Raw genomic sequence first — 27,823 nt, forward strand, 5'->3', positions numbered from 1 at the left:
TACCAAGAAATAAGTTTTATGCACTTTTCCCGTAGTAAGAAACGGCGAAGATTCAAAATCATTATTTTATTACACGATTGACAATAATGAGCCAACCGACATTAATGGAAGTAAACGACAAATTAAATTTTACAAAGATCAAATAACAAAACCGCAGCTCAAGGTGTTGAAACTGCTTAATAACTTGATATCCAGAACCAGTTCGAACGATAATCAATCAAGTAATTGCGCGGCTCAAAAGCTAATTACGTATACACAAGGACAATTGTACAAAGTTAATACTGGGCTAGTGCAACGACGTTAACGCGATGTACTACAACAATAAAAAGTGTTAAAATCTACACTCTATGCAACCTTATGTAAAAACCGTAAGACATATTCGTAAAAATATGAAAATATTTGCAATTCGGACTTATAATCACAATACTGAAGCACAATGAGTTGCTGAATGCACAATGAGGCCTTAACAATGTTTAGTTAAAGTTATCAGACTTAACAAAGGAAATGCAAATAGCCATTGGCTAATATGGGACATTAGAAGTTACAGACAGTCGCAATGTACAGTTATATATAAGCGACTACAGCGCTAGTGCTATGCGGTAATGCTGTGTAAAGGCAACTAGAATTCACTTTTCATGCAGGCGCTTTATGTACAACGCGTATATGACGAAAAATCAACCGTGCTTATTTGAACTTATAAAAGAGACCAAAAGCGGCGGCAAAAAATCAGCGTAAAATATAAAATTCGCAAAAGCACAAAAAATAAAGTACATAAAGGTGTTACAAATCCATAAAAAGGGGCATTTTAACGGTGGCTTACACAGACTGAGTTACAATATTAATCGTGCCCGCTACATTATCAATTATAAAACCAAAAGGTGCAGGTAACTTTTTTAACTCATTAAAATCTGCCAAAGAATATTTTCGTTAACAATAGCTTAAAATAAAAACATTTTGGAATGCAGAAAGTATGAGATCAAATGGAATGAATCCTGTCGGCCTACTTAAGCGTTAAAATGCAATCATGGTGTTTTTGATAACGTTAAGCCGTTAACAAATGGATCTTATGCAGAAAGGTGTTGTATGATTTTGGTGTTGCAATCCCGACAGAAGATATGGCCGTCAAGGGGAAAGCATCCACGGCCCTCTTTCTCCGAATTCAACTTGACCGCGCATTTCTGTGTAAATGTAAGATACATGGATTAGTAATTTGGAGTAAGATAGGATAACGTTATACATAATAACTTAATTTTCCTGATCGTGTTTTGATAATTAACAACGGTGTTTTAGAGTGTGTGTGTGTGGGGGGGGGATATGGTTATGTATTTTTGTAAACTTCCCTTGTTTACTACCAAACTACTATAGTGGGAGGTGGGTGTTGTTTAGTGAATGTCTGTATAATGAATGAACGTAAGGTATTTATGTCCTCGCATGGCGGGGCAACGAAATTCGAGCGTTCTATTTTATACTGTCGAGGTTGTCGGCTAACTAACATCAAACGCTCGAAATAGGGATTACTAAGCTAAATTCCTCTTTTGAGATCGAAAGTAATGTTTGATAATAAAGCGTTACCTCGCATTTGTAGCAATCGACGTGGAAACTTCGTTCAAGGGCAACGATGCGTACGGTCTCTTCTTTGCCTTTCTCTGGCATAATAGCTTCCTGGCAGACAGAGCAACGTGGTGCGTATTTCCTGCAACAACAACAACATAGTGTAAAAGCAAGCTATATATATAAATCACCTCATTTTTATAAAAAACGATTCCACTATTTTGTAAATGCACAAGAATCGCGTTTTTACGCTACATAGCAATAACTGTTTCTACTACTGTGATTAACAGTTGGACACATGTATTTAAACTATCTTTACTGTAAACTGTAATACACAGACACGCCTAGGCACATTCTTGTATGATAACAGGTTGTTAATCCGCCATAGGCGTATGTAGACACTCGATAGTAAACCGTAGACTTACTTGTGGTAGTCTTCTACGCAATGCACCTCATTCTTCTCATCCACTGTAAACGGGACACCGTCAAGACTCTTACCGCACATCACGCACTGAAAGCAATGTGGGTGGTACGGCTTGTTTGTAGCACGAAGAATCTGCATGAAAGTCAACATTTAATGACTTTTCCCAAGTGTACATTCTTTGACCATAAGCTTAGACTTCGTTTTTGTTTACATTATCATTAAAAGAGCCCATATTTTAATCGTTTTACAGTCAAATAACATAAACCCACCGAGTAATTTGTGCCTGACTTTATACTAATAACCTTGTATTAAATTCACAATATTAAAGGATAAAACATACCCTGTCAGTGATGGTTTCGTTGCAGACTGTGCATTTTTCCAACGAGTTCATGTAACATTTATCACACCACGGATCTTTATCAACGCAATAAAACTGTTCACCGTGCAGATTGCGATCTAACGTGTAAAGAAATTTGTGAATATGTGTAATTTAAACTTGGAGATCTGCTTATATATTAATATCAGCTTTTATAAGTAAATATAATTAGAAATGGTTTTTATATATACAATTGTTAACACCATTATAAAATGTTAACACAATTATAAAATGTTAACACCATTACAGCTACGTTCAGACATGACATTTCACCCGCCTTTGGACATTCAAGTCTTTAGCAAATTTAAGTAAAACATCATGCGTACCAGCACTTAACACTGGCAACAACTATTATTAAAAAAACATATTTGACTTACGGCATTTTAGGCAAGTGAAGCAAGTAATATGGAAGGTACGGTCCATGGCGGTACAACCAACGTTTTCTCCTTCAACCACACCGTTACAACGTTCGCAGTAACCGTAGAATTCTTCATCCTGTTGGTGAAGTAAGTACGTGAAGTATTCATTTAAATTTAATTTTAATTTTTTGAGCTACCAGTAGAGAATACATTGACCTAAAATGCAACTGTGGATACACTTTTTGTCTTAACTTATACCCTTTTTGCATGGTCGCTTTTATGCGCGTAAGTACTCGCATATTTACTCGCAAAAACAAAGTTAACACGCATAACGTCATAAGCGTGTTACCTGCTGTAGGAGGTTGGTTATTACTCGCATTATGCGAGTAAAGAAAAGTATGGTGGAAGTACAGTTTCACTTTTAAGAGCCTAATCTTTTTCGGGTATTATTTTATAGGTTTTCGTTGGTAATAGCACCATGAGGTGTTAAAACTTATTTTATAAACTAGATTTACCAATATTGCGCTAAAATAAGCTTACTGAATGTTGATACGCGCATAAACCAATGACCATGCAAAATAACGCCGTTAGCGAGTTATCCTAAGACAAGTTAATGCGGATCGCTATTCGCATTAACTTTTTACCATGCAAAAAGAGTATTACACGGCAGATTTTAAATCTTTTGTGTTACACGCCAGACGGCTTTCAAATTCTGAATGGTTATTTTCCACAGTGATGTAAAAATAGGTAGCACAATACGAATCGGCGTAAAGCTAAATGAAATGCAGATAAATAATAAATGTGATTTTACCCTCGGGTTCTCCATGTTTTTCAGCAGATTGTTGGTGAGAAAGTCAAGTTCTTCTTCGGAGTTCTTCTTGATGTCCTTTGGGATGCCTGCTCTTGATCCTGGACCAACTGGAGGTCTGGTGGATGCTGGAGGAACATACGGAGCGGATTTTTGCTCTGGAGCAGGAGCAGTGGTGGGAGTGGGAGCAGGAGGAGAAGGAGCAGATGACGGTTTGTTTAATTGCTGCAGATTAAAATATCATTATAATTTTGGACAACGCAGTTTAGTCATATAAATATATGAACGTAATTGTAAATGTAAACACATTAGTTTCGTCTTCTCGTGAAGTACCATCATGTCTCAAACTAAAAACGGACGATATTTTTTTACAGACCGTGATAGATAAATTGTTATTCCTAGGTCAAATAATTCTCCACACTAAAAGTGGTTAAATGCAATTGTAATTTGTTAGTTGGAATTCTGTGATATTTTGGAAAGTAAATTTAATTACTAACACTCACAATAGTGATGCTGTTGACGCCTCTCTTTGACTCTTTCGTCAGTGGAGTTGATTTTGATGGTTTTGGGAGGACGGGAGGTGGAGCTGCTTTAGACATCTGGGAGGAAGGTTTGGGAGCTGGAGGAGGTGGAAGAGGGGAGTAGACGTTGGGAACAGCGGACGGAGGAGGTGGGGGAAGATCTGGACTCTTAATTGGTGAAGGCTGAATGCAGAAAGAGGTTGGGATAAAATTTAATTGAACTTTTAAAATATTTCTAATAGTTAAAAAAACGAATAAATCTAAAATAGGATTTAGAATACGTAATTAGGTACCGGTGAGAATGTGAAGTCGTCCAAGTTGGGCGGTGGTGGAAGATTGAAGTCTTCAATATTGTCAGATTTCTTGCGTTTTCCTGTATCTAAGCCTTGTAGAAGTTGACTTGTAAGTTTGTCTACGTCGGACACAGCTTTTGGACTGGTGTTAGTAACCTGGAGACAAGAAACTTTATAAAAACTGACGACTAACGACAGTGAGCCTGCCTAAATTACTACAGCCTACTACAGTATACGATTTTTTTCTATAGTTTAAAGGCATGTAACAGAATGTAAGCTATGCTACACGCTTCAGCTAAGCTCTAAAGACTAAAGTATGCGATAAACAGACGAGCTGTTAAACGGCCTGTTATTGGCAAAGCACTGAGCAAGCCAATACAAGGGTTCTCACGATAGTGAAGTACCGACTAATCTAAAACTGGACAGCAGTTGCACGATCGTAAATCAGTATACTTAGTACCCACTAACATAACCCAATAGCCGTGGTATGAATAACCACAGCAAAGCGCCGACATTACAGATTATTTTAAAACAGACCGAAGATGAGTCAGAATAAGAACGTCCTACAGTTCTCCTAAACAAAACGTCACTCAAGCCACACGCAGTGCGTATTCGTCATATTACTTTTACAATAATGACCAACTTTTGCGTGCAGTGCTACTTTATAGGACATATTATGATTTCCCATGCGTAGATTTCATGGAGGTTAAAACGTTAAAAAACAACTAAAAACTGAAATGGCATTTAGTGAAGAATGTACGCTATACAGCGAGTAGTTGTTAGCTAAATCGTTACATATTACATTACAATCATCTTTTACTTTAACATGCTACATATAATTTTTCTAGCACTTTCCCTTCTCGCTTAAATGACTACACTAATGGATAAAAACGTTGTCTAGTCGGAACAATGCTCTGTTTCTTCCTGTGCGTCGCCCGGACGATTATCGAGTGCACGGTACTGGGAATAGCTAAGTATCGGCTTCGCACCACGAAAACGGCTTTAGCCGTATAAGGAGATACTGGTTTCATAGTCGGCCAAGCTCGAAATGTTTCGAAGCCGCGGCGTGCGCAATTGAGCGATGGTAGACAGTTACGTCATAAAAAAAGAAACGTTATTTTACTACAAATTTTTGACAACGCGTATTGCCAGTTGAAAGTACAAAAAGCGCAACAGGGGTTCGTAAATCAGTGTAATATATTGCGTCAATGTATCAGTCATTACGATGCAGGAACGTGAGCGTATATTACTATGTTTGGCAAACGGAGAGTAGTGATTAATTCGCTGATATATGCGAGACATGCGGGTGGCGGCCTGGGGCGGTTGTAGGTAAGCATGCGTTGGCATATATGTATGTTTTGCCAGTTACCGAAAAATACACATTGCGATATGAGAAACGAAATATGAAGAATTAGTTTCGGCATTTTCCAAAAAAACATCATTTGCGGAATTTAATTTACTTTGAAATCCTACAGGCGACGGATATTAATTTGTTTAATTCCCCGGTCTAGAGCTTTTTACTTATTTTAAGGTAAAGATATAACGATTTTAGGAAAAATTTAACCGTTTATTATTTGCATAACAATTAAAAGAATGGGCGGGGTACACAACATAATGTAAGCGGGTGCGGTGTTGTTTGTTTGCTATGAGGTTTGGAATCTGTTCTGCTCTGCTGTGACACCGTGCGGATAACAAACAAAATATTACTGCCCAGTATGTGACCTAATAATACCATTCAGACACCCAAGTTTAACACTGCAATTCAATAGGAAATGAATGTAAAACTTTATTTCTGCGACTGACTTAAATCATACATTTGCCTGTATAAACCTAGATATACAACGTTTGATATGTTCTTTTTAATTGTAGTTTATCTCTATCGTATTTTACCCCTATAGTGTATGACAATAAGCGCAACAAAACAACAGTATACAATACTACATGGCGCTGGTATTCACTGTTGCGAATGAGTAAGTGGCCAATATTGATTCGTGTCGGCGGGGCAATTAAGCAATCGTCATAACAGCTGGAGATGTAATAAACGATGCAATTGGCATATTAAACACATCGTGATCGTCGCAATGATGAAACATTGAACGCAAAGGAAAGGACGGTTACTGGTTGTTGTGGCATGTGAAAAGTTTTGTTTATTTGATTAAACACATCCACGGGTAAACATATCAACGTTGTTGTTTTTTATTTAGTTTTACGTTGCCACTTTACAGTTGATTGATTTCCGTCTCTGCCTCGTTATTTCATGTCAATTAATGTAGTGCATGTTTGTTCCTCTGTTCTGAGAAAGCACCAATGTGGTAAGCGAGTACACGATTTCAATCCCCGAGCAAAAAGCCGTGATAATGCGGATTCGGTTGCAAAACTAGCGAATCGTTTCTGCGATCTTGCAATTGCCAAATCGAGGGCAGGAAAACGCATTAGACACGCCGTGAAAGCGAAAAAGGTCGCGTTCCCACAAATGAGAGAGAGATGCATGGTGTTTATAACTCTACTCTGTATATTATGTTTTGGGAATGGCCTTAATCGCCAGCAATATGAGATTTTGAACAATGCTGTTAAATAGGGCATAAGTTTATTTCAACAGCCACCTATTTACTTTATTGTATGGCCATTGACCATACCACATAGTAAATGTAAACCAACACTCTAGAATGTATTGTCCATATTACATAACGCAGTGTTTGTGTGGCGGTTATAGTGTGTGAAAGTTTTCCAAATTAAGTGTTATACATAGCGCTGGGTGGATTACACAAATTATGATGTATCTGCATATTAGGATCGTGCAAGCAAAATATGTAGACAAAGAATTTACATGCTGGGGTTTGTACTTGAGTAACCTCAAACGGTAATTGCTCTGAGAAATCTATTTGAGAAGCGATTGAACGTTTCAGCCTTGCTATATATAGCACATATCATGCAAACTGCAGTGTAACGGGTATATACATGTCCTTTTCTTCCGAAAAAAACAACGGCACTTTAGCAACTCAAAACGACAATGGCAAAATAGAAAACATGACCACACCCTTTACAAAAGTGGACACACGTCACGCTTATACTGTACGAGAAATTGAACATAAAAACGACTGTTTTTTTTAATATTCCTACCTTTGAAGGTCCGGCCATGGCATAAGGATTCTCGACAGGCGAAGGACCAGCCATGACATAGTTGCTTTGTTTTGCCGCTTGCTTAGGCTCTGGGTAATTAGAACGGAATAAGTCTGAGTTACTCACCTTGAATTTGAGCATGGCGAAGCCGTTACGTTGAGGGGTTAATATCTTGGCGGTGGTACAAATAAGCAGATTTTAGTTAGTATATAAAAAGTTCTAGAAAGTGGAAAATTGGGTAAAATATAATTCTAAAAAATGCGTATGTTTTAATACATAGTTATAATGTGTAATCCAACAGGAAACTATAAAGCCTTACAGGTTATTATTCATTTGTATATGAAAACCTCCAGACAACAATAAACTAGACGAAACACTGACAAACGAATTCGTGGTTTAATCAACTTTAATTGAGACACGACCTTCCGGATGTACAAGGTCACGTGTCACGACGTTCTCACCGGTCGACAACTACTGTTACTTTATTGCTGTATCTTTTATACGTATGTTACTGTTAAAACCACCTGGGAAAAATGCCTAAACTTCAACAAGTTTTAAAGACCTAATGCTTCTTAACAACGCGAAATTTTGAAATTTTACGTGATCTGCTTTCTGTTAGGTAACATATTTGTAGCTGCAAAAAGACTGCGTAAGCTGCTAAGTTTTAACTAATGTAGACATGAGTGAGTTCTTTCGGGGTTCGTATATGTCGTCTGACTGTAATAAACCCAGCACTTATTCTAGTAAGATTTCGATTCAATGATGTCGAACAATAATGATTTGTGTGCGTAAACCATCAAATCGGACACGATTTCGTGAAAAGTATTTTCCACGTTTTGGAGATACCGACCTTTGTAACTTAAAATCGGGAACGTGACAAATGCACCCTTAGTGGTGTATTGGTAACACGCAACGTTGAAATATTCGTGAACAGCTGGAGAGATTAAAATGCTATTTGCTTTCGGTCCACTACAACTACGTTGTTTCGTAATGCGAAATATACAAAACGCAGCTTTGTAGTAACAACAAACCACAGTAAACTCACTATAATTGGTTGCATTAGGCATATTATCTTACGAATGAAAATATTGATAGTTCCATGCGATGTACAACGAATTTATATCGGTATTGCATAAGCGGTTTAAACCTGACTGCATCAGACGGTTGTTCTAAATTTAAGGTGCCCATTACTCATATAGACTGACTGAGATTGGAGGCGATTACGAGATAATTATCCCTGAACCACATTCTAAGCACCGTAGCCTGGGACTCCTGACTTTCTAACAACAATACTGTCCAAAATACATTCCTAGCAAGCGTCGTGTTGGCTCTGGCGCCTTTCTCATGTTGGAAGGAAAAACCTGGGAACACGTGTGGTAAATTCTCGCGGTTTTGCGTCACAATACAATCACTGATGCGTGCAATTGTCATCTTTTGCAAGCAGTGAACCGAACGTCATAGTATCCCTGGCGTGGCGGCGGTTTTTCTGCATGTACGGTCACATCTTTCACATTCGTAAGAGTTCATCTCTACGGGACACACACTACAATACGAATTATTCGAACAACGTGCAATTTAAAGTTCCAACATGTGCGGAGACGATCACTGATACTTAGATAAACGAATGACACGCTTATATAGAGAACATGTTATACGCACGTCGACACAGCCCATAAGCAACTAACCCATAATTACTAATTGGACTTCCCGCGTAGTATTTCCAACGCAGGGCGTAAAACTTGCACGTTACTACAAATACAAATTGCATATTTTCATAATTCTCGACGATCTAATTATAAATACACACAAGACGCAACTACTTTTTTAGTTCGTAGCCACTTGCCTAGCTATATGAAACTGTTCGGAAGACTGATTTTATCAGGTTCGGTTTCAAGGCTTGGAGCTATACCAGGACGCTGCCAACTGGTAATGTATTAACTCTTTTGTTTGCTAACTATCTCATCTATTACTATCGTGGGCTAAATAAATGAGGCGTATACTCCAGCAGTATGGAGAACTATACACACATTCCGATGCACTACACTTTGATTGCGATGTTTCGTTCTGCAATTTTACTTCGTTTCGGCCAATTGGTGCGTAATGTGGAGCATCTAATTACGGAATAATACACTAATTGGAAGTCACGTTTGACCTGCCTTTATACACACACTTATTCAGCCTGGAGCGACTGCTTGGCACGTTGCTCGCGCGCCACTATGCGTGAAAAGCGGCGTCTGCCGTCAAAGAACAGCAGATTTCTCACAGTGGCAAATCTCGCCATAGACTGTAGCTTGAGGGTATTAATCATGGGATTATCATTGGCTAGAGCAGTTCATTCTAACCACAGCGTGTTGGTGGTAAAACTACGCAGATACTGTTACAAATCTGCAGGAAGGTGTCACATTGCAAAACACAAGGATATATTAAACCCGCAAAAATGCAGCCCCACAGTGCTACAGTCACGTATTGGTGTATGAGGCTTGGAAAACTGGCCGCAGCGATGCGCACATATTCCGGCTAGCAGTACATATATAGCGATGGTGGCAATAAAAGCTCGCGTGGCCCGAATGCTTACTGGGCGAAAACGTCCATTTCGAAATATCCTGCCATAAAATGTCGGGTAAATCACACACACAACGGGAGGCCTGCACGAATTGACGTTCAAGACAATTTCTGATCCTTGTTTTCTTAGAAATATATATTTGCTTTTTGATTGCCTTGTACCATGATACGAAATGAGCGTTTCTTTCATATTGCTAAGTATGCCGTTATTGCTAATCGCAAAATAGATAAAAAGAACGCTGTGTACGATTGCTTGCCCAACCAATGTAGCTAATGTTAAAAATTACATCACGAGTTAAAACGACTAACGTAACGACTTAAAGTAACAAATGTGGACGATAAAACATTCATTCAAATAAAGGATACAATATTCCATGAAAATTATTTTATACTGCCTGTCCAACATTGCTCATTTCACGTTTCAACCAAACTCCTTACATTCATGGCCTTGCCACTGTCTCACAATTGCACAGTCTAATTTGTTTTAAGATTTAATTACATTATGACGCGTGCATAAAAAACGATCGCTCTCTGAGAACATCTAAGCAAATATAAATACCTAACAGTACAAAGCTAGTTTTCTCAAGTTCTAGCTAAAAACCACGAACCACTGGGTAAACCACGTAATTTTTTCCTATTTTACCTAGCAGTGTGGGTATACCTGTTTAAGCCACTGCTTACTACTCTATAGCTGACAACACCACTTGAAATAATCTTGGCAGAGCTCAAACTAAGTTAAATTAAAATAGCGTATCGCCAGCTTTGCGGCTCTGCGGTCGAGTGCCCACACCTTCGTTTACTAGACTAAGGCGCGGAAGCCAAAGAAGGTACACGGCGGGGTCACAATGATATAATGCAGGATCTCGTGCTTTTCCGGCGGAAACAAAAGCGTTGCTGCATTTAAAATAGCCTTGTGATGACGTACTATACACGGGAAGAATATGACAGCTGCTGCTATTCGAGGAACGGCATGACGTGACTTGATGACAAAAACCTGTCGCGGCTATCCAGCTTGTGTCTATCCAAGCACTGAGGAAGCAGAACCAGCGATATCTCATTCGATTATTCGCAAGTGGAGCGTGACATTAATACAGTTGTATTGTGCTTTGGCGAAACACAAATAACGTATAAGCAACACCTACAATCTCACTGCGCCGATACGGGTTGAACTTCTATAGAAGCAATAAATTACAGTTCATCATCTAGCCATGACTGTATATTGCCTAAGGCTGGGGTTACTTTCTATTGTAATGACGAAAAAGCCTTTTCCGTAGTATCAGTACTGATCATAGTTTTTGCTTCCGATCCATCGTGTTAAGACTAATTCCCTGTGGCAGGCGACCTGACGTTGTATGGTAGTGGCAAATGACGCAGTCTATGCCACGCGTCTTCTACCGCCACCGATAGGTTCGTAACCGCAAGTCAGTTTGCAGTAAACAGGGAAAAACGACGAATTGCGACCAGGACAAGCACGGATGCGCAGGTGCACGTACGGTTTCCGTTCTGCATCATTTGAGCTAGCGGTAAGGTGAACCAAGCGAAGAAAATCGCATTCGCCCTGAACTTAAACAGTAAGTTTAAGTGGAACTACGGAAACAACTTTAACGTGTTTATAAAATAGCCTTTGCTATTGTTTCGTTTTCTCTGTCAAAACAGCGCTTCCCGTGACGTTTCTAAACTATTTCCAGGAGCAAAAAAGTGTAGTGCCCACTTGATCGTGACGTAATTGGATACGTTATATTCACGACTGTTTAAAACTTTAAAATAACTCCCATAACCTCTTCACCAACGTATACAAGGTAAGCGTGTAAGTACTTCCGCGATGATTTACCAAACTTTCTACTACGACCAGCGTGATTAATAACTCGGCGGAGCCTTTAATGTAAGCTATGAATACAAGCTACTGTCGAGGGCGCTTTCATCTGACCCTTTGAGCCGTTGTGGCCGTAGAAGCAACGTCCAAAGTAAACAATGGGTGGATTTATAGGCCTGCTATTGCGCTGTAGATCTCGAGTGATTTCGGCCAGTTGAATATTTGGGGAAGATAAGCGTGTTGCGCCAGTTACCGCATGAGTCAGTGGGGAAGCTTAAAAAATATTTTTGAGCAACGATTGTTCTCACAGATATTTGAGCAACGATTGTTCTCACAGATAAGGATGCTCTTTGACTTGCACTTCAATATTTGCCTGGCCCGCCTGAGGTCAAAAGTTATAAACAAATAAAGCTTTATCGTTCGGGTTTTGATATGAGAGGGAAAAGAAAACCACATGTCAACACACAATAGGATAACTGAAATCACGAACCGAGATTAGAAAACTAATGATTTATGGTTATTAACAGACCTGCTAACCTGAAATATAGTTCGGCCCTCGAATACTACGCACTAAACAACTTTACTCACTGACATGCGCTTATCTAAAATTTGCATTTAATAACATTACAATCTGCGGTAAGGCGAAAAAGATCTCTCGTAACGACGACGCCGAGGCTGTTTAATAAGGCTGCAATAAAAATATCTCTCGTCGAGTTCCTCAATTACGTGTGAAGAGAATAGGCCGCTCGCTACAACATTTACAGACTGAGGGAGTACACTTCATTCCCCGCATTCCAATCTCTAATGTTACCGATTCAGTTTATAGAGAATCGGGCTCGACAGCGGCCAGACAATTATCGCTCTCATCAAAGCGAAACTCCTTGATTGTAGCCAAAGCTAAGTCTGGTTAATTAAGTCCTTCTAAGGGTTGGTCGAATCCACGGCAAATGCGCTGAACTAATAGACGGTTACAGCGGTATTTTGGTTGATGAATATATCCATGTTTAGGCAATAGACTGGATTAGTTTACGCGCTGGTCTGTGTATGTTTATACTTAAAGCGACGTTCATAAATTTTTAATTTAATCGTTGAGATTTTAGTTATTTTTTATAACAGAGCTAATGTAACAAAAAACAGTACAGAACTTGAGCTTAAACAACTTCATGCATTTTACGAGCGACGAACTATGTCCAAGCGACAGACAAGGTTGTTTTAGGCGTAAAGCCTTCGAGCGACATCTAGCGGTAATATAGAATCACTCCGAGAGACAGAAACGCTGACATAACAGAATGCGTGGCATACGTCTTTCGCGGTTGCTAAGTACACAAAGTGAATCAATTGGCTTCATTTACGTCGACATTGGCACATGCCAATGTATTTACTAAGCAACTTGGGTGGCTTTAAGTTTGTGTGAATGTGCTAACTGTTTAAAACTTTTGGCTTATCATACATTTAACAATTCAAACAAATAAACATCACAAATGTTCTGCACTTTGAATACAAATGGTAGACAACTAACAGAGTAACTGTAAAATATTGAAAGTAATTTTGACCATAATAGGGCACTACCAACACATTCCTTTAACTAAAAATAAAGTTTTAACATTCTTGTTAAACACTTATGTAATTATGATGTGAGTTGAAAGTTCCCAAAACACAGATAATGTTACATTAAAAAAAAACAAAAACATGCTTAAATGAATTGTTATCTGTGTGTGCTTATATGTTTGTTATACCATAACACTCTGTTTGAAAGTTAATTATTATGTTTAAATACAGAACAAAATAAACCATGTTTGCCTAAGCTGTGTAAACCATGAAAGGCTGCAGTTGAACAATAAAATATCTTTAGATTAGTGTTCTAATCCCCTCTTTCAAAATAAATGAGGTCTAAATTGGATCATAAAAGACACTTGTTTACATTCCTTGTCACATATGGTACAATGTCAACCTTATTTCATGCCCAAGGCTATTAATTCAAAAGCTTTGTACATTATTTCAAACAGAGTGGCGGACTGCATTATAATTTTTATATTAACCCTACACCAAACTATTAGGCATGATGAAATAACAAAACTACGTATCTATTAATTTACAAGTTTAGTAATCATATATGTTGAAAATTGCAGTTATAATGGAATATATTTTAGGTTTGTATAACATGTAAAAATAAATAAACATATTCCATCAACATTGTTGCCTACACATACTAACATATATAAACTATTTTTTATAAATGGCAAAAATGTTATGCACTTTGACCCAATTTTCCACTTCAAACATAGCTAATTAATAATTATATTGTTTACTGCTTACTTTCATCTTGAGTTTGGACTGTGTATGGTGTAAAGTCATTCAAAGTCTCATGAATAAGTCGTTCAGCCTGATCAAGTTCAGCCAATTCTTCATCAAGCCACGAGTTGTCCGCCATGATTGTTGGTTTTTATACAATCAATAAATTTCACCCAAAAGTTGTTTATTTTACCTGAAATAAAAAAAAAACAATTTAAGAGTTAAAAGAAAAAAAAGATTTGAGACAAACTGTGAAAAGAATAAACTTGAATTCTTACACTATACAGACAATACTCCTGTGAGTATTTATTTTGGAAATATAAACTGTGCTTTCCACTGAATCAAACAGTAAGTGCCAAATTATTGTCAATAAACGTAGTCGGTTTGTGAAGTGGCGCAATTCAGCTCGGTGGTTTGAATGACTTTTACTTCCTGCTATTCAATCACGGCGAGTAATTCATGAAATGACTTCCTTTTTATCATTGAACGAAAGAGATGCCAGATCAGACGAGGAAATGACGTTCCTTTCTACAAGTGACGCACACAATGTCGATATTGGGACATTGCATTAACAAGTTCTAATTATGGTGCCAAAGGAGAAATTCATATTTGGATCTGTCTGACAACTGACATTTTAGTGGGTTTACTTCTGTTGATACATAAGGCAGCAAACATTGAGTTATACTGGTACTGTGAATGAACGGGCTTAAAATGTTTTTGGTCTTTTAAATATTACTTTCCAGTACCTACAATGTATCCATAATTAAAAGCCAACATCAAAAAATACATAAAATATGCGGATACATAACATGCGTATACGATCCAAAACCAAAGCTACCAAGTTATAAGATCACCCGCGCGCGTAGTAAAGAAATTTGATCATGTATTGTGAGAAAAACAACAACTGAAAATCTAAACTACGGTACATACCTGCACGCCGACGTTAAAACCAAACCAAAACTTGCTCAGCCGAATCAAATGAGTGGCGCCACGATTCGAGACTGCAGTCGTGCACCAAATAAGACAACACCCGAGCATAATCTCCAGGAAAAGAAAAAAGGTTACGAAAAGATAAAATCGGAAATGGTCGTGCAACAGGTGGAGTCGGAGATAAATATAAATCGAAATAGAGAACATTGACTGTTTGGCATCAAAGTCCGTCTGTTTCGCATAACAAAAAGATAAACGTTTCTCCAAAATCACGAACTTTGCTGCAAAGAGAATAAGAGATAGAGATACGTTTATTCTCTATAAAAACCAGTAAATAAAAACAATAAATTCAGAAATATTAAATGCTACTTTGTTATTAAAAATATATTATTATCTATAAAGTAGATCATTTGATTACCAAGATAAGATATACACTTCTACGACTTGTCGACTGCGTGAATGATTGGGAGGCAAAAAATACACATTGCCTCGACTATTGATTGTATTAGATATACCAAAGTACGTAGTATATGAAAACATTCAGATGCTTTAACGGTTTTAATCTCAAAGATAATTTCGGTCAAGTAGAATAATTGATGTCGCGATACCTACTTGATTGGGTTGAAAATAAAATTAGAAATTACTGTTACCGAAAACACTGAAAAATTGACCAAACGTCCGACGGTTTTTTGTTTCTGATGTGTGCTTTGAGAAATGGTCTACACTTAAAGCGTTACAGGTGTTAAGAATTTTTGTTGGCGTTGTTTGTTGACTCCTCACTCGATGAAGTTTGTTATTTACGTATATATATAAACAGTTCATAAGTCGTTTACTTAGCTACGTTTATACTTCAGTCCGCAGTATATACACACACCCGATAGTGCCGATGTGCCTAATAAACAACATCATTTTCATGTATACATCATTTATGATATTTTAAACACATTATTTATAATACCTTAAACACTTTATTACAGCAGCTATTGTGACCGGGTTTCCCGGCTTACTTTTTATTGGTGTACATATAAAATAAGCATTGGTTAATAGAAATTAAAAACCGTTTATTAAATACTTGATTTCTGTCAATACTTGAATATACACAAATTGATAAATATTCAATCTTTATATTAAGTCTACATATAAACACTAGTAAAGAGTCTCCCAACCAATTGCCTAATCTGTAACATAACCGAGAGTGGCACTAGTACCAGTACGAATTAAAAATACATTCTTTGTTAATATTATATACAGTTGTACATTGCCAATGCCGTTACAGGTACACAAGCAGGTTTTCTGGTCTAGCACTTAACCGTGTAGAATTGAAATTATGAATGGTATCGCCACAGCGCGACTTTCAGAGGAACGAAAAAGCTGGAGGAAAGATCATCCCTTCGGCTTCGTAGCAAAACCAACAAAGAATCCTGACCATACACTAAATCTTATGAATTGGGAATGTGCGATACCTGGAAAAAAAGGAACATCTTGGGAAGGGGGCCTTTATAAAATTCGCATGATTTTTAAGGATGACTACCCATCCTCACCACCCAAGTGTAGATTTGAACCTGCACTATTCCATCCTAATGTGTACCCCTCGGGCACTGTCTGCCTCTCCATTCTTGATGAGGACAAAGATTGGAGACCAGCAATCACAATTAAACAGATTCTACTTGGCATACAGGATCTTCTGACTGAGCCAAACATAAACGACCCAGCACAGGCAGAAGCCTACGCGATTTACAGCCAAAACAAAGTTGAATATGACAAGCGAGTAAAGGAGCAAGCAAAACAATTCTCTGGACTTGACGTATAAATTTCCCATAGCCACAGTATCTTCTGACATTTACAACTAGAAAATTCACGATTAACCAGACCCTGCCATACATTCAATAGATAAATTGATTGGTTCACTTATTTTTACAGTAAAAAAACTAGGCTCAAAGTTCATTTATCCTTGCAGCATTTACATTGCATCGGTGGGAAGGGAAATTTATTTTTGTTGAATCTGAATGTTTGATAATAGTTGCGGAGTTCATAAACTGATCCAACTGAGATTGTACATAAGTTGAGCAGTAAACCTCGGAATTGTGTAATTTCAAATTTTGCTGCCACTCAAGCTTCCCTGTTTTAATGGTCGTTTTGTATGATGAAACTTTTTTGCATTTAAAAAACTGTACCAAAATACCTTAAATTTTTTCTCATTAAACTTCAACTTTATTATGATATGTTCAGCCCATTGTGTCAATACTGCCTTGTTGTTCTATTACGAAAACTTGTGGCTTTTCCAAATCTGTTCTTTAGTTCAACACCCTTTTTTTCCTGCCCCTTATTTTTTGTGACAATCCATCTAAATTAACAAAAACCCTTAAAACGACCCAAAATAATTTGTGTTCCCCTCTTATTTGAATTGTACTTCATAAGGATAAGCTTGTAGGGTAAACTTAGGGTAAAGAATCAATCAACTCGATGTCGGAGGTGTCAGACTCGCCGTCAAAGGGGGACAGCGATGAAACTCAAACCTCCCAAGATACCTTTGTGTGCAACTCTGCTGGTTGTAACCAGGTATGTACATATACTATACCCTTGTTTATGATTTTTCAATTTGTTGTTTTCTTTAATATGTCGCTATTTGTAACAAGATATGTACATAACATATGCCATACCTTTGATTTTTGTTGTTTTGTGTGTTTGCGAGATTAATATTTGAACCACTTACCTATAGTATAGCTACCACATTTTTAATTGTATATTTAAATAAATATATATGCTAGTCCACTAGTGTTTATACTGTTTATTTAAACTATGTGGAATTGGAATATATAAATATTTTCGGCTATCTAGGCCTATTAAAAAAGCATATATATATATATATGTATATATATATTAGAGTTACAAATTATCCGCATTGTTTTATTTAACTGCTAAGTATGATTTAAATTGCAGAAGTTTGCAAGTGCAAAGGAATTGGAAGTGCACAAGTGTAAGCACCAAATGACACTTAAACTTGGACCAACCAAAGCCAGCAATCTGTCGGATGTATTGCCAATAGGTAAACTATGCTATTAAAATTTGACCTTTTCACAATCCATTTCTTCTATGGCGTTATTAAGTACACCTAAAATTTTATATATACCAAAGCTGTATCCTGAAAGTTAATCTAATTTTGGATTTTAGATCAAACTCCAACTCCAACAAGATTTTTACAGTTTGGTAACCAAATGGGATTATTCGAGGAACTGAACCCGTTTGACCGTGAATTTAAAACTGCTCAGAAAGAGGTGGGTGAATCTATTATGGGTGATGACATAACAATTGAAACTGTTGTTGGTGTGCACAATTAAACTATAGTATAACCTATGCTATATTTATAATGGGGCTTATCTACATTTTTTCCTAAATCTGAAAATGATCTCATAGTAAACAGTTTAACAGTTGTTTATTGAGTTAATTTATTCAAAGATTCTCTGTTCTATGCCATACAAAACAATGTGTAATACGCATGAGTCACTTGTTTGGTTTAAAGTTAACTTTACTATAGTTCAGTTCACCACAGCATGTATCAGCTACACTCCTCATACAGTGATATAAAAGTACTTGGACCAAAAACTTCCTTATTTATTTGGTTCTTGGAACTTGAATAGTTCAAGCTGTTTACTAAGTTAATAGTTCAAGGAAAAACCAAAGCTTGCCCTTAAATGATATTTTGTTGGTGTTTTAGAAAGTGCCGTAAATTGTAGCATAATCTTGAAATCTTTTCCACCAAAGCTAATTTTAGACCAAACTTGTGCTGACTGAATTGCCAAATAATACTTAAATATTTGTTATGTAACCTGCGTTAGGGTGTATTAACAATAATGTAAGTTTTGTTTCTTTTTTCGTGTATTCAAGTTTTCCTAAAGGTTTACCTGATAGTGTTAAAGTACAAAAGTAAATAGCTTAACATGATTTGGCATTTGTAGTCATTTTTGTCAATCTAACATGGTTTTACTAATTGTGGTAGATGCAACAGTGGTTATCCAATTAACCAGCATTTATAGAGCAATTCTCATTAGTTGTCATAATCCTTTGGCCCATAAGCCATATTATGACGTTAGGAAGTTAATAACCTCATGTCAACTTGTTAATTTTCCACTAATACCCTGTTCACACCTAAACAAGGTATTTTAATAATTCTGTCAAAGGAAAATGTTCGCCACGAACATAAGCCGCACGTTTTTAGATTTTTACTAAAATCTTGGTTGAAATTGTTAAATGCAGTTACATGCTTACACCCATTGTCTGTTTAGAGCTTAAAAGTAAAGTGCTAAAACAAGTACTGTAACCCCTGTTTCAGAAATTGAGGTGACATGTCAGCTCAGGTTCCCCTAATGTTACACCTGTTACATAATTATTTTATATTTGTTAATCATATTTGTTAAAAATGTATCTAATTTATTAAACTTTTATGTATAGGACACTTTTTTTTATTGTTTTCTTTAAAGGTGCAGTTTAGTACATTGCTTAGTACTAAACTACCAATAGCTTTATTGAAGTATACATTAACACATAGTCCACGCAAGCAACTGCAACAACATTGCCTTTAAGCCAAAGCTATAGTCTTTTAGAAACTATTAGTGGTCCCCTAGGCCAGAAAACATGCTTCATTATTGTAAGTAAAGTTATTTATATCAAGTCTGTGGTAAATCGGAAATCCGCATATCTAAGTGTTTATGGCAATTATCCTTTGAGGTCTCAGTTGAAATGCATGAAATATTTGATTGATTTTCAATAAAAATATCTACACCCCATTAATTTTTAATGCATGTCGCCGAAACTGCAATTTTAGACCGTTAAACAAAGGTTATGGTTTAACATGGCATATCAATGCCTATGCCTACTTGCAGATTAGTCGTATAATATTGCTGTATTATAAACCAAGTAATAGTATTGAGTCAATACTATTGACTATGTGTTAAACCTTATACTAACATTATTTATGGTACCTTACATTAAATACCATGACAAAATCACCACAATTTTATTTTACATTTAAAACGTATGACTATGCATGTAAGCTTACCGAGTTATACAACAAATCTACTTATACTTAGTATCCTATTTTATATAAATACATAACACTTTGTTGGTATTAGAAATTTATTTATATTAAACATAAGATTAACCCAATGTCCATTTTTCCCAGACACTGACAAGCAAACAGCGACGCACGGCAAATGTGGTCCATCAACTGCAAGCGATGAACAACTCAACGAAAAGTAAAACTCCGACAACTCCTAATACTGACGCCAACATGTTCCAGGTGTTGTACAGTTATGCGAGATTTGTTTGTTCCTTCAATATTTGCCAAGCAACTCTAGTTATCGAAAAGGAAGGAAAATCCCTTTCTCAATGAATTTACATCATAATCAGTAAGAATATGCCAACTGTGGCCTTCCGAAATCCTAGGTTCCCTGACAGACCACACCCATACAGAATTAAATAAAATTATGGTCAACAAATCTCCAAAATTATGAAATATAATATTTGATCACTAAACATTTTTAAATACATGAACCGGTATTTAATGATATTTTCTCCCAGCAACCTGTCCATGTGATCACCCTTACTCCTTCTCTGTCATCTCCCGTTGGTAACTTACCTGTTGGAGGGGGTCAGTTCTTTGTGCCCCCACTTCTCCCTTCACCCCAGGGGTTAATACCAGCATTACCAGGTTACACAGCCTCCTCACCCATGTCCGTGCCCGTCAGCATGCTCAGTCCCTCCATTATGCCATTTGCACCAGGTGAACTAATATCTTATAGTTAAGGGGGTAAGATGGGACACCTTTAGAATATAGCGTCTAAATATTGAAAGTAGAGTTAAAAGGTGTCTCATCTTCCTCCCCCCATTATATCATAAAATTTTTATAATTTTTTTATATATTCTGTTTTGCTTCATTTTACATAGTAACAAATGTTGCACACTAAAAAAAAAATTAAAAATTAAGCTCAGTTGTAATTTAAGATCAGAAACTTAACTATTTTAATTTAAATACACCTAAAGATTTTAGTTTTGTATTGAACAATATACAGTTTGTATATGAACTGTGTGATTGAACAAACAATTTCAAATCCTTTCTAGTGTTTCCTCTTATACTCATTAGTCCGTGCAAATGGTTACATTTAATCATTATTTGAAAAGCAAATGGCATCACTGGTTTGTTTACATCGTGCTAAAGTTGTTCGAATATTTAGAACTGTAGAGGAAATAGGAGAATGAGCATCAATCATAAGTTCGTGCCAAGCTTTCATTGCCCGCATTACAATCAGTTGCAAGGAGCAGCCAACTCTCCATTTATTCGTTATATTCTTTTTATTTTATTTGCTAAATATGACAAGAGAATAGTAAATAAAATAATTAAAAGTTAACAGTTACACATTAGTTGAAAGTTACCAGTTTACGGATTAATGATGCAGTCTAGTACATTGCAGTCTAGTACTAAACTACTAATAGCTGTATTGAAGTAAATAAAATAATTGAAAGTTAATAGTTACGTATTATTCAGAGCAGAAATCAGTACTGCGCAAAGATAGGTTTTATTAAGTAGTTTACAATTCTTGGTAATGGTTGGTCACTTTTCTGTATTAAACTGTATTTCAAGCATTGATTTAAATAGCATAAATTACAATAACAACACAAGGTACATATATGAACTATTTGTTATACCTTGTTTAGGTTTATTGCCAATGCATGGAATGTCACCAGGTATGATGGCAGATGCACAGAGGGCATTGACAAAGGTAAGCCATTTATAAAAACATTCTATTGCTTATAGCAAGTTTCAGTTAAACTTATTAAAATGGCTAAAGGTGGCTGTAAACAGTATCCGGCATGCGAATTCGCTTGCGAAAATTACCGTAAGGCATGCGGCAGCGAAATCAACGGAAGAATTCCAGATACTGTGTACAGCCACCTTCACTCTTTTCTAAATCCCAAGTCTCAGACCCCAGTGTGTGTTTCACTCTTGGAGTAGGATCTTGCCCACATGAAGAAAATACTTTATAGTATCAGTTTTTACATGTGTTGCGTAATGGGCCAACTTTGGCTTAAATCCCAAGCCTGTTTTACTATAGGCTCTGGCCAATATAGAAAATAACTTTCATTTGTGTATTAGTTTGTATACAGTATAAATAATGCAGTGTAGTTTGAGATAACTGGTCAATATGTTGCATGTAAATTTTCCCCATATACAATCCACAGGCTATGTTTGCTGCTGTAGTATCAGCATCATCACCAACAACATCCAATGTTCCACTACTAACCAACCCACAAGATGCTTACAACAACAACAACACAAGTATATCTGATGCTGCGTCGCAGCCAATTATTGGCAACACAAACGCAAATGTATGTTTCTTTTAAATCTACATTTTTGTTTCAATACATTAAACGACAGGCATTTAACTTTTGAAGGATCCTACAATATAGGCTGTTTTTTTAATGCTAACCTAAAATAATCCTAATAAATGCTTTCAATAATGTATATAAATGTCACAAAGTTTGTGATAATTAAAATCCAAGTCATTCTGTATTCATTAAACCTTACATTTCCTGTATGTTAATTATTACCATGTATCATATAGATGAACATATGCTTAACTCAACCATACTAACCTATCTTTTCTTGAATAAATTAAACAAATCTACGTTTCCTCAGCTTCCAAGGACCGGTTCCCTTCCTTCAGTAGCTTACGTTAAACAAGAGAGGCCGCAATCTAATTCGTCGGTTAAAAGTGAATCAACCAATCAGATGTCAGAAGTTTCTCCACCCCTGCCAGCCCACCAATCACAGGCGATGATGCATGAAAATTATTTACAAAGGTAATTTGTAAATTTTGTCAAGAACTTATAAAATGTAATTTGTTTTTAAGTGTATTACATTCAGAGAACTTTAGATGTTATAACTTATGGGTTTGTTGTGTTAATGATGCAGTAAAAAAAACTCTATTTTTCTAAAAAAAAAACTGGTACACTTATTATTATATTTCTGTGCCTCTGTAATAATTTTTCTTTTAATAATAAAAAAAGTTTACATAAAAACAGTTCTTCAATATAGCTTTATAATTATTGAATAATCTATTTTATAAACAAAACTTCATTTCAGCCAATCAATGGTCATGCCTCCCTCAGTAATGGTTCATTTACCAAATGGTCAAACCACTTGTATAGGAATCCCAACCACTTCCCCACCAATGGCTGCTGGTATGGTGGATCTTACTAGCTCAATCACCATGCCAACTATGTCCAATCCTACCATGCAACAAGCACTGAACGTAAGGTTTTGTATGTATTGTATGTAAAATGTGTGTATAGGACTATAGACATAATGGTCTTGACCACATTATTTAGTCTTTGAATACAAATGTAACACTGTGCCCATTTATTTTTGTATACAAAAGTTGCATAATGCTTATTGCTTGTTTATTTTTACATTTCCAGTGTTACATATTTCTTTAAAAAAACTTTGTATATGAATGTAAGTTATGCAGTAAGCTTCTGCCTTTACCAATTTTTTTAGTTTACTCAATTTGAAATATAGACTATCAAATATATTCAAATTCAACAATTTACCATATAGTCAATCACTGCAGTATCATTTTTTTGTTAAGTTTTCTTATCCTTACCCTATAAATAATCCAACAACCTCCAATTGTTTTTCCACTCTGCATAAACAGAATCATCAGCAAGCCAACCACCCAACTCTATCTATGAAAAGTAGTTCCGAGTTTGGCAGCAATTCCAACTTGCTTGATGCAAAGCAGGTAAAATGTTACCCTTTTCTGTAAAATTTCCACGAAAAAATTCTTGGTAAAGCTTTACTTGTAAAACTTACAAGAATTTTGAATATTCAGAAACTTAAAGAAACTCTAAAAAGCAACAACCCAGCTCTGCAGCATGCAATCACCACTCAATCCATGCAGGTATAACATAAACCATGGTGAATTGTCAGACATTTATTTGTATAATATTCTTTTTCTAGAACACAACTATTTTTGTCTTTTGTGTTTATTACTATTACCTTTGCATTTGTTACACTAGATGCGTTTTGGCTTTAAAGAACTAAAAGACATAAAGTTTTCCTACACATTGACAAAAGAAATTATTACCAAAATAAATATTTTACAAAAACACTGCAAAACATTGAATCTTAAAATTTACAGTCTTTTAACTGAATGATAAAATGTGATACAGTTAAATTCTTCCATTTAAACTGTGAATAATTTTTCGTTCAATTTAAATTTCACTACACATTGAGAAAAAAATATTGAAAGCTTTGTTTGTACCTAGGTTAATTTAATTACTAACCTAACTAACCACTTTGTTATTTAACCAGTTTTTCTTTTTTCCGAACTAACAGGTTTATAAATTAACCATTCGTTCTTGATCCCTATTTAGAGTCATAATTCCTCTGACGAAACTTACGATGATTCTTCTTTCTTCCATCAGATGTCAGTAAACTCCTCTAACAACTCATCCTCGGATCAACCAAAACGAAGGCGAGGGAGGCAGCAACAAGATGTTGATCCGGACATAAAGAGGCAGCGATTTCTGGAGCGAAACAGAGCAGCTGCATCAAGGTAAAATTTTTGACATTAAAAAAAAGACAAAAAAAAGACCGACAGTTTGAAGAATGTATTAGTTAGTTTACAAAATAGTAGTGATACACTGATTCTGTATTTGTGTACAATGTATAATGAGTTTTGCTTTTATTTATTATTGAATTGTAATTACATGGCCGCTTATCACTTTATTATGTCAGGTGTCGGTCAAAAAAAAAGAATTGGGTTGTTGGTTTGGAGAGTAAAGCGAAGACACTTTCACAAACCAACGTTATGCTACAGGTGTGTGTACACTATAATGTATAAATAAATATAGGTTGTGTTCATATCCGTATACTGTGCTGGAATTTTGTACAGATGCTCCAATTTAGCATGTACATAAAAAGTATGTTATAGAAACATAGTATTGAATAACTTTATTTTTTCTCATAGAACGAAATAACGCAGCTGAAGGACGAGATTGCATCATTGAAACAACTTCTGCTTTCTCACAGGTAGTTTTGTAACGACTAACGTAAAATACTTTTGCATGAAATTGCTCTCAATTTCCACTTCCAACGTGGGGTAAATGTATTTAAAGGGACATACCAATGAAAAATGAAAATTTGTACATGGCTAAAGATGCTCAAATGTGATCCAAAGTCCAAAGTTTTAAAAAACAAACAGTTTCACTACTTTCACATTTGTGCATCTCCATCTATATACAAATTTTCATTTTTCGTCGGTATGCCCCTGAACAACCATGTGGTTACTACATTAGTACATTCTTTGTTTTCCTCAACAAACCTATTACAACACTATAGTTTCTATGCAATCATTGAGACACCATGTTAGTTACTGCTTTTAAATTTTCAGGGATTGTCCAATAACCAAGATGCAACAGCAGAGCATGGCAATGGCTGGTATCAACCTTAACCTGGAGCCTTCCACTACAACAACCACCACTTCCACCAACAACAGTGGTGTAAAGTCAGAGAATATGCCCGGTAAAAGTTGATAATTAGCTTAGGCTCATAACATTTAGTCACAAAATATTTTATTTTGGTTAACTATTTAACTTTAGATAGTTTTTTAAGTTTTGTAAAAATAAGGTTAAATAAAAAAAAAAGATTTTAAGCAATATTAGTCCCTCTGTCATGCTGCTCACAACTAACATATATTTTACAATACCTGAATTTTATTTTGATTTAAGTCAAAAATCGGATTTTGATTGAATTTTAATAGTCACCTCCACTAATGTACTATATTATACTTGACAGAAAATTACCACCAGTCCTTAACATCATCCTTATCCTCAAATTCACTTGATGAAAATTACCATAATCCTAACAGTCAGTCCAGCCAGCATCAGCAGCAGGTAAGTAACAAATTAAAAAAATTATTTGCTCAAAAATTTAAACAAAGTGACACCTAACTTTGCTCATTTGGTGTGTATATTGAAATTGTCGCTTAAAAAAAAACTTTATTTTTTTATTAAAAAAACTATATTTTTTCTAGCCGCCAGTTTCCAGTGGTCAGTTATACGCCGACCTCATGTCCTCATCTAACACTGCCACCTCGTGACGTGCGGCTGTGGTCTTTATATAATTTCTATTATTTTATCTCTTGGCGAACTCTGGTACACGCCGCAGCACTGCAAGTCAGGTCACTGCGCGAAGTTGTGTGAAAAATGCATTACCTAAACCCTGATATAATAGTATAAAGCGCAGAAACTTTATTTCGCCACCCATGTTCCACAGTTGGGTTGAAACAGCTTTATAAATAAGCCGCTTTATGTTCCATTATAAAAAAAACTCTCAAGCATAGCTCAACATTCCACCTCTGAACGTTGTAAACGTCATTGAACAGGCAAGCTACTCACTGGTGCACACCTAGCAGTTTCCAAACATTCTCATATAAAAAATTCAAAGATAATTGCGAAAATTTTGATTCTAAAAAAATCTCCTAAATTTGCTAACTGCATCAGTGGCAGCTTTGCCTCAAACAACTAACCCTATGTATTAGGTAGTACACCATGACTGCCTTAATCAGTTTTATGTTTTATATTTGAAAATAGAGTTATATATATCAAGTAGCAAGAAACCTAAACCCTAAATTCCGAAGAAGTCTGTCTACGTGCAAGGCTTACAAATGTACTGCTACTTTTTTACAGCTGGTATAACAAATTGATGTGTTGCTTTCGAAACCATAACAGCTATAAAAACAAAGTTCATACTAAAAATCTTTTTAGTACAACCTGTAAACCTTTATAACAATTTTATAAATTGACTGGAATAGTACAGCTCATTTTAACGAACAATTTGTAAACATTGCAATTTTATGTAAAATTTTTATTCGGTACAAACTCTATGCTCTGATGTAAACGCTATGCTCTGATGTAATTAACAATTTTTATTGCCCAGCATTGCGCAAAAATTTTTGGACAAATTGAGCTTCCAGTTATAAGTTTCACTGACTCGTAAAATTCTCATTTTCTGTCCATAGTATTCGTATTGCATGTGCTTGTACTAACATCGTTGTGTATAGTGTCGCAAGTTCCACCAGTAAGCTTTTGTTTACCACCACTCGTAAGTATTACACACTTGATTTTATCCCAATTTAAAACAGTTCCGTAGCTACTAAAGTCATTACCACCAAACAAATAAGAAATGCACTTGTGGTGTAATGGCTTGGTGGTCATGGTCAAATAAGCGCCTTTTTACCAATGCCATGATTTTTTATTTTGCCAAAGCTTTCAGGTTTGGTAAAATGTCCTAAAGTTTTCATTATCAAATAACATATTTTTGTCCAACATTTCTTTAAATTAAAACAATAACTTTCCGTTCTTTTGACCACAACTTTTACGTGCCCTGTTTTTCTTTGCAAAACTGTGCACTGTTGCAATTGACCCTTGTTATATTAACAACCGGGTACTTTTAAACAGATTTTACCAAACTTTATCGTTTTACAAAATATTTTATTCAGAATCTTTAATACCCTGGTTTCTCAGTCACCCGAGTGGTCTTCTATTTTTATTATTTTCATGTGAACTTTTAGTTTTTTTCTTTTCCTACGTCTGTAAATATATGCACAATATTTCGCCTATATCGCTATTAACACTATCAATGCCTTCTTACATTTCATTGCTCATTGACATAATCTATTAGATAGAATGTGAGGTTTAGAAACACCAGCTGGA

The 27,823-nt window shown here is 35.9% G+C and overlaps 3 protein-coding genes across 8 annotated transcripts; 2 read left to right on the forward strand and 1 right to left on the reverse strand.

Annotated features, from left to right (window-relative positions):
• Positions 1-51: 51 nt before the first annotated feature.
• LOC149733859 (lipoma-preferred partner homolog) lies at positions 52-15,500 on the reverse strand. 4 transcript variants are annotated; one of them, XM_089881183.1, is made up of 12 exons: positions 15,468-15,500; positions 15,050-15,330; positions 14,144-14,312; positions 7,453-7,541; positions 4,333-4,488; positions 4,022-4,222; positions 3,522-3,743; positions 2,729-2,846; positions 2,316-2,431; positions 1,977-2,107; positions 1,573-1,693; positions 52-1,178 (listed from the first exon to the last, which is right to left on the reverse strand). In XM_089881183.1, exons 3-12 carry the CDS (start codon positions 14,256-14,258, stop codon positions 1,065-1,067), a joined length of 1,383 nt encoding a protein of 460 aa, XP_089737309.1. In that variant the 5' UTR covers positions 14,259-14,312; positions 15,050-15,330; positions 15,468-15,500; the 3' UTR covers positions 52-1,064. The 4 variants fall into 4 exon arrangements, with proteins under 4 accessions (XP_089737309.1, XP_089737308.1, XP_089737310.1 ...); XM_089881182.1 differs by having other exon boundaries at positions 4,016-4,222; XM_089881184.1 differs by lacking the exons at positions 7,453-7,541; positions 14,144-14,312; positions 15,050-15,330; positions 15,468-15,500 and adding an exon at positions 7,579-7,688 and having other exon boundaries at positions 4,016-4,222.
• An 825-nt stretch (positions 15,501-16,325) lies between these two features.
• On the forward strand, positions 16,326-17,472 carry LOC149733860 (SUMO-conjugating enzyme UBC9-B). The gene has a single exon (XM_089881200.1). It carries the CDS (start codon positions 16,377-16,379, stop codon positions 16,857-16,859), a length of 483 nt encoding a protein of 160 aa, XP_089737326.1. The 5' UTR covers positions 16,326-16,376; the 3' UTR covers positions 16,860-17,472.
• LOC149733861 (cyclic AMP-dependent transcription factor ATF-7-like) lies at positions 17,468-27,760 on the forward strand. 3 transcript variants are annotated; one of them, XM_089881177.1, is made up of 17 exons: positions 17,468-17,608; positions 17,990-18,095; positions 18,221-18,324; positions 20,229-20,345; positions 20,627-20,828; positions 21,761-21,825; positions 22,286-22,432; positions 22,743-22,906; positions 23,190-23,358; positions 23,761-23,847; positions 23,938-24,006; positions 24,482-24,663; positions 24,846-24,927; positions 25,078-25,139; positions 25,501-25,631; positions 25,905-26,002; positions 26,143-27,760. In XM_089881177.1, exons 1-17 carry the CDS (start codon positions 17,513-17,515, stop codon positions 26,206-26,208), a joined length of 1,947 nt encoding a protein of 648 aa, XP_089737303.1. In that variant the 5' UTR covers positions 17,468-17,512; the 3' UTR covers positions 26,209-27,760. The 3 variants fall into 3 exon arrangements, with proteins under 3 accessions (XP_089737303.1, XP_089737304.1, XP_089737305.1); XM_089881178.1 differs by having other exon boundaries at positions 24,533-24,663; XM_089881179.1 differs by lacking the exons at positions 21,761-21,825; positions 22,286-22,432; positions 22,743-22,906; ... (7 more) ...; positions 25,905-26,002; positions 26,143-27,760 and adding an exon at positions 21,167-21,341.
• Positions 27,761-27,823: the final 63 nt, after the last annotated feature.

This window comes from Ciona robusta, chromosome 7 (genome assembly GCF_009617815.1).
Source record: "Ciona robusta chromosome 7, ASM961781v2".
Classification (NCBI taxonomy): Eukaryota; Metazoa; Chordata; class Ascidiacea; order Phlebobranchia; family Cionidae; genus Ciona; species Ciona robusta.